At 42.5% G+C, this 14733-nt stretch overlaps 1 protein-coding gene across 5 annotated transcripts in view; it reads left to right on the top strand.

Moving 5' to 3' along the window:
- Positions 1-14733, top strand: part of ILDR2 (immunoglobulin like domain containing receptor 2) — a 42976-nt gene that overhangs the window by 20733 nt on the left and 7510 nt on the right. For 3 of the 5 annotated variants that reach the window (XM_028726859.2, XM_028726857.2, XM_028726858.2), the window contains 3 exons: positions 8914-8970; positions 10827-10973; positions 12775-12954. In XM_028726859.2, the coding sequence (XP_028582692.2) occupies positions 8914-8970; positions 10827-10973; positions 12775-12954 (384 nt within the window). The remainder of the gene's footprint in view (positions 1-8913; positions 8971-10826; positions 10974-12774; positions 12955-14733) is intronic. The other 2 variants (XM_028726860.2, XM_028726862.2) reach the window with 1 other exon arrangement.

Consider the following 14733-nt stretch of genomic DNA (forward strand, 5'->3'; position numbering starts at 1 on the left):
AGAATAAAATAGCTGCAAGCAGAGTGGGTGAAAAGCCTCTGTGGAGAGGAAAGTCTGACACCACGCGAGGTGAGGGCCCTGCTGGATGACATGCTACTTTAGGTCAGTTTTAGTGATATCTTCTGCCTCAGCAAAAATGCATTAGACAAGGTGATATGGATGCGAAAATTAGAGGAATCCTTCAAGTGAATTTCTACTTAAAATATGATAAAGATATGATAAAAAGAACCACTGATTTTATATTGTTTTGCTGAAAAGCTGCCAATCATATATCAGCAACTACAGTGGTACCTTGGGTTACAGACGCTTCAGGTTACAGACTCGGCTAACCCAGAAATAGTACCTCGGGTTAAGAACTTTGCTTCAGGATGAGAACAAAATATCGTGCGGCGGCGGCACAGCGGCAGCAGGAGGCCCCATTTGCTAAAGTGGTACCTCAGGTTAAGAACAGTTTCAGGTTGAGGTACCACTGTATTTGTGATTAAAACAGGTGTTGGTATCTTTGATATGTTGTGGGATGCTGTTATCCCGCAACATAGTCCACTGAAATGCTGAACTGCAGATTAGCAACTGGCACTCTCTGGAGAGTGGATGTCTTATCCCATTCCCTGTCACCAAAGCAGAAGTGAAGACTTGTGTGGAGGAAGTGGTAGTTTGGGGAAGAAGGCTTCACAGCAGACTCTCTTGTTGCCTGCTCCCTCAGAGTTATAGGCCTATTATCTGATCCTGTGGTTGCCAAATCAATAGTGGTGGTCTGAGTATGATCAGACAGCGGAAGTAAGATTGGGTGAAGAAATTGCGTTTCAAGCAGCTGTAGTGAATAGCGTCTGAGGTCGCTTCTACACAGACTCTTTTCTGTGGAACTGCCATCCTCTACCCATTTACTTTTTATAGAGAATTCCAGATGATGTTGCTAAATAAATGCAGTCAAATATTTTCTTTGTTGTCTACCCTCCCGTATTTCTTTCAGACTTGATTTGTGGCGGTGGGCTTCTTTCCCTTTTTGCAACAACATGTAATTGCAGCACCAGCTGTTCTAGCGTGAACAGGCAAAGTGCTATTGAAGCTTTTGGGGGCTCCCGTGCCTATCATTAAAAGTGTCTTGTTTGCAGGTCCTGCCCATATTATTGCTTCATGTTGATCCTGACTGGGAGATTAGTGATGAATAGCAGGCGTAGCACCAACAGCCAGCCAGGTTAGACATTGGCTGAGTGCCCCAGGGGCTCGGTAGGGTCCTTCATTGGCCTAACCCAGCTGCCTGCTGCTGGGTCCTTTGGTGGCCAAAGAGCAGGTAGCAGTACTACTCTTGAATGGAAGCTGAACTTGGCTGTCCAATCTCAATAGGCCAGGGACAGTCATTGCACTCGGGGGAAGTTAAGATGGCGGGCAGCCACTGTGGATGGGAGCTGAGTTTGTCTACCATTCAAAAGTGGTGTCACCACACACTCCCTGATAAAGGAGCTGTCCAAGCAGGAAGGATATATGCAAAGAGGGTTTCTCCTCATGGCATGGCTTCTCCCTGCCCCTTCTTTCACTTGCACTAGGGACTTCTGGCGCTGCTTGTGTTGCTCACAAACATACCTACTGCCAACACCTGCCTCGCAGTTGGCCCCAAACCCCCTCCCACACAGCTTGCCACCAAAAACCCTCTCAACCCCTCACAGCTCCCTAAGCCCATCCCTTTTTGCTTCTGTCGCTGTTGCCACTGTGGGGCGGGGAGGGGAATGAAGGAGAGAAAGTTGACAAGGTGGTGATGGCAGCAGGACAAAGTGGAGAGCAACTTTCTTCCCATCATTCCTCTCCCCTCCCCACACCAGTGGTGATGGCAGCAACAACAGGAGGAATCTGGGAAGGACTTCCTGGGCCACCTGCCTGCCGGTTCCACTGCTCTGTTTGCTCACCCTGCCTCCCTGTGGTGTCTGTCTGCCCACCCTATTCTTCCTGCCCCAGTCTGGCAGGAAGTGCATGGAAAGGCCTGTCTGGGCCACCTGTCTGCCTGCTCTCTTCTTCGTTGTTTATTTGTTCAGCAGCATGATGACGGAAAGTGCAAATGTAGTATATAGAGAAAAATGGCCTGAGGGGAAAGGGTTAGGCACTCCTTCCTCTGCATCTTCTCCAGTCAGATACCTAATCCCTGACCCTTATTGCCTTTCAGTAACAATAAAAAGCCATTGGGAGACTGCTCATGTGTTTCTTAGAGTTTCATTAGTTTGGCCAATTCAGAACAAAGGACTCTGGCTCTTTGGCAAGAGCATAGTGTGACACACAGCCTGAATCTCTGCTTTATATGAAGGGCTAAGGTCCCACCATCCTGCTGCAGGCTTGACTCCTGACACCTATAAACAAATCAGTAAGCAAACAGTGGGTGGTATTCATTGGGTGGTATTAAAATTAATGGACATAACTTTGCCATGTTGATTAATTTCAATGGACCTGCTCTGAGTAAAACTTAACAGAATAGCACACATAGTAGTAATATGAAAGGGGTAGAACAAAGTAACTCCTTATTTATTTTTTGTCATGATCTGTGAATGCCTGTTTCTGATGGAGTGGTAGTTCCCGTTTGCGTCTTCAGTGTGCTGTAACTCCCCCCCTCCCCACTTTCTGCCTCAAGCCCACATGGCGCTGTTAGCAGCCTTTGAGTCTCCTCTGCCCAGTCCTACTCCCCTCCTTTAATGCTATTTAGAAGTGGTGCTTGTTGTCCAAAGATTTCCCCATCATTCCTTCTCACTCGCCAGCCTCGGCCACATGCTGCTAACAAAGGATACCGGCACAATTCAAAGGCCTCCGTTACTAAGGTTTCTATGGTAACAGCCTTCTTGGCGGTCTCTGTTGCTTGTTAAAACTTTGATCTCTGCAAATAGCTGCTGCTGTTCTTCCCTTGATTGACAAAACAAGAAAGAGAGGGATGGGCAGAAAAGAAGAAGTTTATTTCTAGCAGAGGGAGGAAAGAGGAATTCATTACATGGTCACACTCTCCCAATAAATCTCTCAGTGGCTTCCTAGATGCCCCTCTGATTTACAAGAGACGCATTTCCTCTCTACAACTTTTTAATGCTGTTTTGGGATCATGTCTAAATGTCGAGGCCCAACGAGTGCTACGGTTTTGCCAAATAGCCACACGTTGCCACCGCTAGAAGAACAATCGTTCCTTTTTCCCATTAGAGAGCTGCAGAACCAGACTGCTGTAATCCAATATGTCCAAAAACAATGTTATCATAAATTCCTGTTCTGTGCTTAGCTGCACTTGCTATTTTACTGTGTTTATATTTGCATGTTTCCACCCCCTCACATTGACCATCCATGGTGTTTTTTCAATCTTTTGTGTGTGTCTTGTCTCATAGGATGTTTCCCTTTTTCCATAACCTACTTACCTCTTGTCTCATTTATTTATTTTTCCTTTGTCAAAATTTTACAACTTCTCTTCATCCTTCCCCATATTTGAGTTTGCCCTTCTGATTTATTCTCCTGCCATTTGGATCAGCATATCTTTCCTTTGCTTTAACACTTTCCCGTATCTGCTCTTTTCTCTGCTTTGTACATGCTATGCCAAATCAGTGCCTGCTCCTTCTCTGTGGACTTTGCTGCCCACTCCTTGCAACTTGATTATGTGTCTCGCTCAAACTTCCGTTGATGGTTTAAGAGGCAGCAGGTGCATTTAGGGAAACGGCAGAGAGGCAGCTGCTGGATGTACTTATACAAAAGGTATAATCAGCAGTGCAGCGGGAATAGAGACAATGACAGCATGTCCTAGATTTTCTTTTTATTATTGAAACAAGGACAAATTTGCCATTTGGAAATAACCATCTGGGACAATCCTAATAAACTGGGCCATCTAGTCAGCCTAGCAGGAGGATAGTTGCTATGAGTTACTGACACATGAAAACAGGAGGGCTTGGAGCCCGCACAGATAAAAATATGTTTATGGGGAGGTGAAATACACTGAAATCTATGCTGCTGTTGCAATTGATTTATCAAATGTCTGCAGTTCCCTTTCCAGCAAGAAATAGCAATAATAAACAGGAAGCCAAGATGGATGATCTGTTATCTGGATCGCTTAATATGCTATTTTCCCCTGCCAGCTTGTTCCTTCTCTGTACTCTCCTGCTTTTGATTTTGAACTGAGTTTGGCACCTCCACTAAGTGCCAGACTCAGATCTATTCCCAGTGTACAATTACGAGAATAGGTGAATAAATGTCCTTGCTTACCTTTGTACAGGAATGAAGATTTGCTCAGGTCACTGTTTAACCTGAGGAAGTTATCTCTTAAAGAAGATGGTCATGAGGGGAGGGTTTGACTGCCTCTTTTAGAGGAAGGTACAACCACCCCAAGCGTCTTTTAATTACACCAATGTCAGTTTCTGCTCTCACACAGTTTGGGGGCAGGGGAAGAAAAGAGAGAGACAGAGATCTTAATTACTAATTTCATCTCATTTTTTTCTGGAATGCAGTGGGCAAGTAATGATGCAACGCAGGTGTCCCATGAAAAAGTGAGTGTACAAAGGATGGCAATTTCAGAGGAAAGGGTCAGAAGCAACTTTGGTGGCTAGAGCAGTGGTTGCCACTGTGGCGCCTGTGGCTACACCTGCACCTGCAGAGGCCTTTTCGGGTGCCTGTAGAGTCTCCTTTGCCTGTTGAAATTAAATTGTAAAGAGACATTCTGTTGCAGCCAATAGATTAGGTTGCAGTGTGTGCTTGGTTGCAATGCGCGTGTGATACCTATGGCAGACTCCCCATTTTGCAAATGTACCCCTGGACGTACCCAAAAATGTTGTTGGCCCCTTGGCTGGAAGCCTGAATGCTCATGCTCTCATTCTGCATCACTGTGACTGGGAAGCAAATAGCAACTGAATGTTGGCAGTGGAATAGACTTGTGTGTTTCCTCAAGCAGATTGCTGAAACCAAAACCTTTAAGAATATTAGAGCTGCATCCTGGCAGCCCTTGTGTATTTGTTGACTGTACCCTTCAAATTTCTATCCCCCCCCCCAAATATAGTCCCATAAAAATAACCTTTTGTGTCACATCTGCCCTGCGCCTGGATTATCAAATTTCTAAATGTGCAAAATGTCTCAATTTTCTGCCTGAAAATTTCCAAGAGGTATTCAGACCTCTTCCTTCCTCACCCAGTGTGTTCTTTTGTCCTTGTTCGTTATATATTTTTGGTTCACTTGTTGCTCATCCCTGTGGGAGGAAAGTTGGCCTTCAATTAGCGAGCATTCATGACAAGCCCATGTGTTACCTCCCCCCTACCGTTGCTGTGGTTACCACTGGTATGAACAAGAGCGGCTGGGTCAGCTGTAGTGTTTTTCAGCAGCCTACTTAACAGCCGGTATTAAAAACTAGGATCAGGGGGAGGTTCTGTGAAGGGGGGTGGAATTACGCAGCATTGGGAAGAGCGGTTATCTTTGAATTAATGCAGCTTGTGTAAAAGGAGGGGGGAATCAAAATGCTGAAAGGTGGGCGATGGCACAGTTATTTAGTGCTGTTTAATTTCTGTTGGACTATTCAAGTCATCAGGTTCAGATCACCCCCGTGCTTTGAACTAGCCCCCAAGGAGAGAGCTTAGTGAATTCCTTTAGAGATTGAATTCTTCACATTAGACAGGGTGGTGGGCAGGAGGGAAGGGCGAGAAGAAATCTGTGAGACGAGAACAAAACACACACAGTCTTTGGGCGGGTGTGTGTGCTTTGTCTGAAGTGTATGCTGTATTCTGGAATCTGGCTGTAAACCGTTCTGTGAGGGAGTGTGGAGGGTGCAGCATGGTCCCTGGCAATCAAGGCGGATCTGACTGTTTTGACAGGATGTGCTGGAATACAGGGCTTGGTAGGTTGGCTACCACATCTGTTTTGTTTTGGAGGCCAGATCACAGTTTGAGAGTGCTTGGGATGTTCAGTTCTCCAGATCTTTAGGCATTCACACTTGGCCTCAAGCAATTCCCTAACTAGAAAACATGACCCCACGCTCCAGGTATCTGCAGGCATCTCCTACCTGGTAGCCTCTGATAGTTTTGGCCCACAACTATCGGCCCCAGCCAAAATGGTCAATGGTCAGGGACAATGGGGTTAGCAGTAAAAAAAACAACAACATTTGGAGGGCACCAGAAAAGACTGGTTTAGAAGTTTTCTCTCCCTACATATTTCCTTTTTGTGACTGAAAGTCATAAACATACATGCAACTGAGACCAGTGTTTAGTTCACTTGCTGTTTTAAATGTGTATGAAGGAATAGGTACAGTTTACATTCAGGGTCAAACTAGATGAAATGTGGGAGATTTGTGATGAGATCTCCCAATGTTTAGTTTCTCTTTAAAGGGAAGGGGAGAATTGAATCAGGACTGCCATGTTGTTTCGAAGCCTTTTGCCCATGCCATTTTCCTGATCGGTACCTTTCATATGTTTACCCACAGCAAGGAAAATAGGAACTTTGGAGGGGCACAGTTAGATCAAGAAAATGCTACACTGTGAAGGAGTAACACCCTTTTCCAGCATAACAGTGCTCGTATCCTCACCAGGTGTCTTAAACCATGGATTTGGGACCTTGTAGGGATAGCAGTAGAAAAGAGAGCAGGATTTGGTAGGAAGAAGCACTCTGAATAGTTAGAGCTAAAGATCCCTTCCCCGTTCCGTTGCTTCTCCAGTGCAAACTGCTTTCCCCTAGGAAAATGAGTTTCTGGCCTTTTGTTATGTGTGTAACATATAGTTCAGCCCAAAGATAGTTGCAAGAAAACTATTGGTGATAGAAACAATTATTGTTATAAGGAAATGTGAGCACATTATCTGCAGAATCAGTTTTGCATTCCACTATGGCTCCAAGAGCCACTCATGATTGATGATGTTACAGTGGTGATATAACAGCAGCTTTGATGAAATGCAACAGGTAGCAAAGCATTACTAGACTTTAGAGTGCTTTTATTGTTGCTTTGACAATAGCCTCATGGTTAGGGGACCAGAAACATATACTGTAGTCTTAATAAGTATAGCCCTCTTTTTTATTCAATGGGGAAAACTAGAAGTAGGAAAGAATTGAATTCCAGTTGGTGATCTTAGTCTAAATTTTGCTTAATGCAGAACTGGCTGACTGATGTGGAGACAAGTTTGTATCTAGAATCCTGTAGCCAGTGGCCTCTAACTTCCTGAAGATAAAATATTGCCCTTTCTCATGAATGAATGGATTCTAAATAAATACAGCAAAGCAAAATGGACTGATCTTACGGTCCATGCAGTTTATTTGGACAGTCACGTGGGATTAAGTCCCATTGAATCCAATAGCACTGCTAAATGAAGATGCATTAGGATTGCAGTATAAGTCTACTAAGAGCAAGTTGCAACATAACACTGTATTCAAGATGACTCTCCTTTTCTTGCCATTTCATGGTGCGCTTGTGGAGCTTCTGAGTGCCAAGAGACTTAATTCATACACATTTGTATCTGAACTGTAGGTCATCCACAGTAATTTTGTGGATTATTTTGACACTGGGATGGCTCCTTGTGGTGATTAACTTTTTGACCAATTAAGAAACCTGCAGGTCTCAGGATGATATCTAATCATGCTAATGAGCTGGCTCTTGAATTGGATATGAAAATGTTCGATTGCATCCATTTAATCAAGAGCTGTAACAAAATATAGATGCATAAATGTAGAAGGTGAAAATGTTAAACTCTGTACAGGTTACTACTTACCATGCTGATAAAATTACATTTTCCTTGAAATTGGGCCAATGTTTTGTAGAGCTGGGGTATTCACAAGAGCCAGGATCGATGGTGGAAATCATTCAGCTCTTTGCATTTTCCATTTTAACTGAGATCTTATCAGTGCTTTAACTGCAACAAAAAAATCCAGATTACAATGCTAATTTTAGGAATATCAGTTTTCTTCAAGAGACCTTATCCCCAACTCCCTGCATCTCTGGGTTTTTACCAGACATCTCTAAAAGTACCAGAGGCAGTCAAGGTTGGGATGACCCAAGTTGCTACTAACACAATTGTGGAGTACGCAGACAGTACTGTTTTACAATGTCAAGCCTTTCCTTTCTGTAAAGCACCGCTGAACCAGGTTGTTTCCATGTCAACTGGAAGCAATCTATGCAGGCTCAATGCAGAATTTATGACTGCTACCTATAATAAAGTCTCAAAAGGAATAGGCCATATATACTGAAAGTCTAGGCCAAAATGATTTTTTTGTCTTGTTTCATTAAGAGACATATGTATGCATGAAGCTAAACAATGTAATATGTATAGTTATTATTTCTCCCGTGAAGCAGTGCTTCCTGCAGCTATTTCATATATCTACCCTTTACCTATTTTAAATCAGTATCAATTTAAAGATGTGCAGAAAGGGAACTGCATCCATTCCTGTACAGTTCACTGAGAAATAAGAAAGGGGAGAAAGCACACATGAATCATACTAGTTCCTCATTTTTCTAATCTTAAATTCAGTTCTCCACATTTACATATCACATTTCTTTTTTGAAAAAGAAAGTCCTCATGAAAATTCATCAGCATTTTAGCGCGAATTTCTCTTAATAATATTTTTGTACGTAATCTCACCTAATAAACCCTTTTTGGTAGTACTTTTCTCTAACAGAATAAATTTTGTATGTTATTTTCACTATTATATGCATTTTTATGACACTTTGCTCCAGCAGGTACTTTTTTTTTTTAACACGTTACTTGGCTGGCAAAGTCCATTGCAAAATTTGGAATAATGCGAATTTTGCAGGATGGCTGTGGGTTTGTTCTTGTACTGTTTTGGAAAGTGTGAATTCACTTCTAAATGTGAAACTGAATCAAATGTCTCCCCCATCCCTAGCATAGAGACCTCATCATAACATAAGAGCAGGCTTCATGCTAAGGCAAGGGAATGATTTTCCTGTACTAACCTCTCTCCTTCTTTCCCCTCCTCTGTCTTTTCTAGGCAGGACAGGGCTGCTTGCTGATCTCTTGCCCAGTTTTGCTGTGGAGATTATGCCAGGTACTCCGTCATCTAACACTTTATCCATTCTTCTTCTACTTTATCTTCCCATTCAACCACAGCATCTTGTGCATTCATCTGCTTGTGCATGTGCCCTTGATTCCCCACCTTTCCCATAACTGCTTGCAACTAGCAATTGGGGAGAACAACCGGGGCTTTAGCAAGTGACACGGAGCATGCAAAGACAATGGTGACTTCGTTGTTAGTCATGGGACCATTCACTTGGGTCACTTCCATACTAACCTGTCCATCAAGCATTCATCCAGATTTGTTTTCACAAAGTTTGCAGGGAGATTCTATGATGCCTGCTGTTTATTGAGTATTCTTTCTGATTTGTTTGTGGGGAGGTTGTATGATGTTGCATTAATAATAATAATAATAATAATAATAATAATAATTTATTTATACCCCCCCCAATCTGGCTGGGTTTCTCCAGCCACTCTGGGCAGCTTTCAACAGAATATTAAAATACAATAGTCTATTAAACATTAAAAGCTTCCCTAAACAGGGCTGCCTTCAGATGTCTTCTAAAAGTCTGGTAGTTGTTTTTCTCTTTGACATCTGGTGGGAGGGTGTTCCACAGTGCAGGTGCCACTACTGAGAAGGCCCTCTGTCTGGTTCCCTGTAACCTCATCTCTCGCAATGAGGGAACCGCCAGAAGGCCCTCGGTGCTGGACCTCAGTGTCCGGGTAGAACGATGGGGATGGAGACGTTCCTTCAGGTATACTGGACCGAGGCCGTTTAGGGCTTTAAAGGTCAGCACCAACACTTTGAATTGTGCTCGGAAACATACTGGGAGCCAGTGTAGGTCTCTACACCACAGGTGTTATGTGGTCTCGGCGGCCGTTCCCAGTCACCAGTCTAGCTGCCACATTCTGGATTAGCTGCTATGTTGCATTCTACCTGCAAATTAGCGACAGTCTAGAAGCAGCTTTGGTAAGTAATTAAGTTTCTTGTTCAGCAGCGTCCCACAGATAAAGCTACCCAGACATACATGGATAGGCGGTTTGGTAGTATTTGAGGGTTGATATTTTAAAAACCCTACAGGCAAGATAGATTTAGGGTATTATTCAATCTACTGCTGCGATGGATACTCCAGTGTTGTTTATATAAAGCTGTTGTGTGTATCCCTATGTTGGTGTAGCTGGAGACTGCTACTACTGGGAAAATCCTAACTTGCACATACAACTGAACACAATACAACTGTACAGCGCTATATGGAGGAGCTGCTATTTTCTTAAAATCACCGCCATTTACCACTTAGTAGATTGCTGTCTGTGCCTACCCATTGCTTTTTGGCTTTTGCTATGAGAGATGGGCAAAAGCACTTTACTTTTCTTGGGGCAGTACAATCTGTGGATAATTATAGCTTTATTTGGGTCTCCAGGTAAACATTAGGTATAATGGAAGCAATCTATAGATCATAGCATAGGTGCTGACTCCTAGGGGCTGAGGCAGTTTTTTATGAAGGGGCTGGGCCCCCGCCCCATTCTGCACTTTTGGTGATGTTTTTGTGACGTTTTCGGGTCATTTCCAGGTTCTGTATGATGCGTGTGTGCGTGGTTGCATATTTATTGAACATGCATAAATAGGGGGTTGCCTGTATGGAGTGAAAAATATTGAAGGTGGCCTTTCCTTCTAAGCATTAATAGATGTTTTCATTTATCAAATTCAATTAATTTACATGTCCTTTAGTATTCCCCAAAGACACTCATTCCAAGGTTTTTGTAAACACACACACACACACACACACACACACACACACACACACAGAGAGAGAGAGTGAATTAATCTAAATAGTCTTAACTGGCTAACGGTCCTAACATTTTGACACATTTGCGTCTCTCTCTTTCTAGAGTGGGTGTTTGTGGGCTTGGTGATCCTGGGGGTCTTCCTCTTCTTCCTCCTGGTTGGGATCTGCTGGTGCCAGTGCTGTCCTCATAGCTGCTGTTGCTATGTCCGCTGCCCCTGCTGCCCAGATACCTGCTGCTGTCCACGGGCACGTGAGTGACTTGTTCACAATGTGGATGAAATTGTGAAGCACTTTTTCATGTAGATACACCATCTTCCTTGCCGTATTCATTGCTAAAATGATATTTCTCCTCCTGTGCTTCTCACAGAACTGAAGGATCCAGCTGTCAGCCCTAAAGTATTGTTGCTCATTAAAATCAGGCTGACGAATTGCCTTGGGAACTGAGAAGCCAAACGTGTATTGGTTGACCTTTCACAGAGCAGAGTTTCATATGGATGTCAATCATCCATGGGGTGACTGCAAAATAGATTGGCTCTAATCCAGCTGTAGCTATGTTCAGCTTGTGGGCTCTGGGTGGAGTTGAGCAGCTAGTTCTTACAAGGCTTTAAAACACCCTTTGAACAGCCCCTTGGAAAGAGGATTATCAGTATTCCTTACTGCTAGCCTTTTGAAAAATCCATTGAGGCCTTTCTATTTGTTCAGGCTTTCAGTGGTTTGGATGAGAGGAGTATGTATCTGTATAGGGTTGGGCTCTATAGTAGAGCATCTGCTTTGCATGCAAAATGTTCCAGGTTCAAACTCTGGCACACCCAGGTAGGACTGGGAAAGAACCCTTTCTTAAATCCTATAGAGCTGCTGTCAGTTAGTGTAGACAATACTGAACTAGATGGACCAATGGTCCGACTCGGTATAAGGCAGCTTCCTTGGGTCTCTTGCATCCAATGGTGGCTTTCTATCAGTAGTAAGCAAATACACCTGTGCAAACTGGGGCACTCAATTTTGGTCTTATCTTCTACTGCAGCTGCTTTTTCCTTCTGGGAAACACCTCATGAGGGTTGGTGAACCCTCTGAACAGAAGGAAAATAATGTGGAGAGATACAGTAGATACGGGGATTTTCAAAAGCCAGCAATGGAATCAACCCATTGTTTTTACTGTTAACTTTGAAAATGTGGGTTGTTGTTTTTTTAAAAAAGTGACAGCATAATTACTGATGAATTTTGATGTCTCCTTGATGTTTGTGAGTGACTTCAGTCAACAGCAGAAGCAAATGAACATATGTTAAATAAATCTAGAGATGGACCAGTCAGTTGAATGGTGACTGGATGTCCATAGCAATGCAGATGTAAATGAGCAGCCAGGTGTGCATCTTAAATCCATCTGGTTGCATGCACAGAAGCTTTCTTCCACACACAGATCTTGCTGGATCAGGGTGACTGTGTGGATAGAAATATCAATCACATGAATGCTCAGTGCACACCTGTGTCTGCTGTGAGAAGCCTAATCCCATTCTGATATAAGTTGGAATCTTTGGCCAACTAGTTGCAAGCTTTTAATACATGCTTGAGACTTCCAGTAGTATTAAAGGTGAACTGGTATGACGCTATAAGATAAATGAAACAGAATCTATTTACATGGTGAATGCTCTTTGCTAATTAGGCTTCAGGGTAATTTCCCTCAAATTTCATTTAGGTTCTGCATTTGTTTGCTCGGTGGTTTAATTATTTTTAATTAATCTCCTTTTTAAATAAACAAATCCTCTGATTATTTTGCAGAAATATACCTGATAGAAAGTCTTGTTATGACCTGAACCTGATTTTGCTGCTGAAGATATATAGACCATAGTATCTCTGAAACATGAAACATTTCTGATGACACTTACTGAGCTTGTTTGTTTAAAATGTGTTCAGTATCATCTCATTTAAAAGACCTTGGAAGAATCAATTGGCTGCTGCAATTTCTGTTGCTAAAATCAAGAGCAGTTACAAACTGTTAAATGGGAAGCACTACAGGGTGAATGCTTCGTTTTTAATTATTATCTTTTCCCCCCCAGTGTATGAAGCAGGAAAGGCTGCGAAGGCTGGATACCCTTCAACCGTTACATCAATCCCTGGGCCTTATTATATTCCCTCTGTCCACTCTGCGGCTGGAGTCCCATCTCATGCTGTCCTGATGGAGAAGTCACACCTTCCTCCCTTGGCAGCAAGTGAATCCAGCGCAGGAGGACAAAGTGGTAATCTGGATGCTTTCTGGGTCTTTGTCAGAATATATTAGCAGGGCCCTCAAATGAAGCAGAACGGGAGGAAAATGTATACAAGTGTATTCACATGGAATTAAATTAACAAAACCAAGGGATATCCTCATTCTAACTGGGAAAGTTTCGAGATTAGGAAAGGGTGACTTTTCCTGAAAAATAAGGTACAAACCTCTTTGTATGTTTTTTGATGGACAGTTGTATATCAAAATTAAGAAATGTGCGAGTTTGCATAATCATGCGAAGTAAAAACACAAATCCTTTTTGCACCTCTGTTTCATCTCTACCACTCATGAGCAAAAATTCATGGTATTTTTTATTTTTCCCACCACATATTTTGCCTGGAACTTTTTAGAAGAAAGCCATGCCCCATTTCAAGTGTTCAGTGTGGTGGCAGCATGCCCAGTGCATCTTTCCATGTGCTTTTGGTTATGTCACACATGCCTTGAATCAGTACTGATCTGTGATTAAGAGAGAGAAAAAAACTTTGTGCAATCCTATGGATATTAGTCAGGAGCAAGTTCTATTGAACGTAGTGGGATTTGCTTAGGCTAGCGCTACATGCCTTTTTGCTTATCAGTGATAGGCAGCCAAAGAAAATGGCAGGTGTTCTTTATCAACAGTCCTGTGCAATACTTTAGGATCAAATGCTTGTACTACTAGCTCTTGAAACGACATGTGGCATTTCGGAAGGAAGAATCTAATTGGTAATAGCAGCACTGCACTGAGATGACATTCCTGAAAAAGCAATTGATGACCAAATGCTGGCAATAAAGCTCCTGGGCCCTTGTACTAGTGTACTGACCTTTTGAGGGATCATTGGAAAAGTCATTGGAAAAAAAGGGTTTAAATAATCTGTGTATTTCTGCTCTCCTCCACTCAAAATAAGAATGGATGAGTTAAGGGGAACTGTTAAAACATTTTTTCATTAGTAAAAAAGATCTGGAGCAGATTGAGGAGTGATAAATCAGTATTTGACCAAAAGCAGAATTATATTGAACTGAAAAGTATCATAAACAACCCAACATGTTAGACCACAGTTTTGTGCACACTTTAAATGTCACTGCACAGAAATGGCTGTACTGAACTAGGATGCTCAATCGACACATACTTTGAAAAACAAATAAACAACCCACTGCATTTTTCATTTCATTGTTATTGGACATGGTGTTGGGTCTGCTTCTCTGAAACTACTTTAAATTGGTTGCATACATTATAAAGCACGGCTAAATCCTTCCCACCCTCTCACTTCTCAGGTACCAGGCATGGGCAATTGTTATAAATACTGTTGCATGGGTTACTATAATCATCTCTGATTTATATGGAATAGCTAATGGAATCAAATCCTGGCTGAATGACTCACAAGAACTTTACTGACCACACTAGACATTTCTTTAAGGCTGCAAATATGTTGCACTTACTTGGGAGTAAGTCCCATTAAGCTCATTTTTTATTTTAGGAGTGTCTTCCGTAATTGTTTGGGATCAGTCAACAGATCTAAACTCACTCTGATATTAATATCTACATTCCACAAAATAGGGTATAAATTTTTCCTACTACACAGCTGCAATTGGGGGGGGGGGAAGGATGACTAATTTCCCTGTCAATTACAGAAATTATGCAAGCTACCCAAATAGATACCCAAAGGCCAAAATAACCTCTGGGACTACAAGAGATGATGACTGTATAATGCCACTCTAATTTCCAACAAGGTCACTAGCAGTTAAAAAGTCACTTTCATAAACGGATAAGATGAAT

Source organism: Podarcis muralis, chromosome 4, assembly GCF_964188315.1.
Source record: "Podarcis muralis chromosome 4, rPodMur119.hap1.1, whole genome shotgun sequence".
Lineage (NCBI taxonomy): Eukaryota > Metazoa > Chordata > Lepidosauria > Squamata > Lacertidae > Podarcis > Podarcis muralis.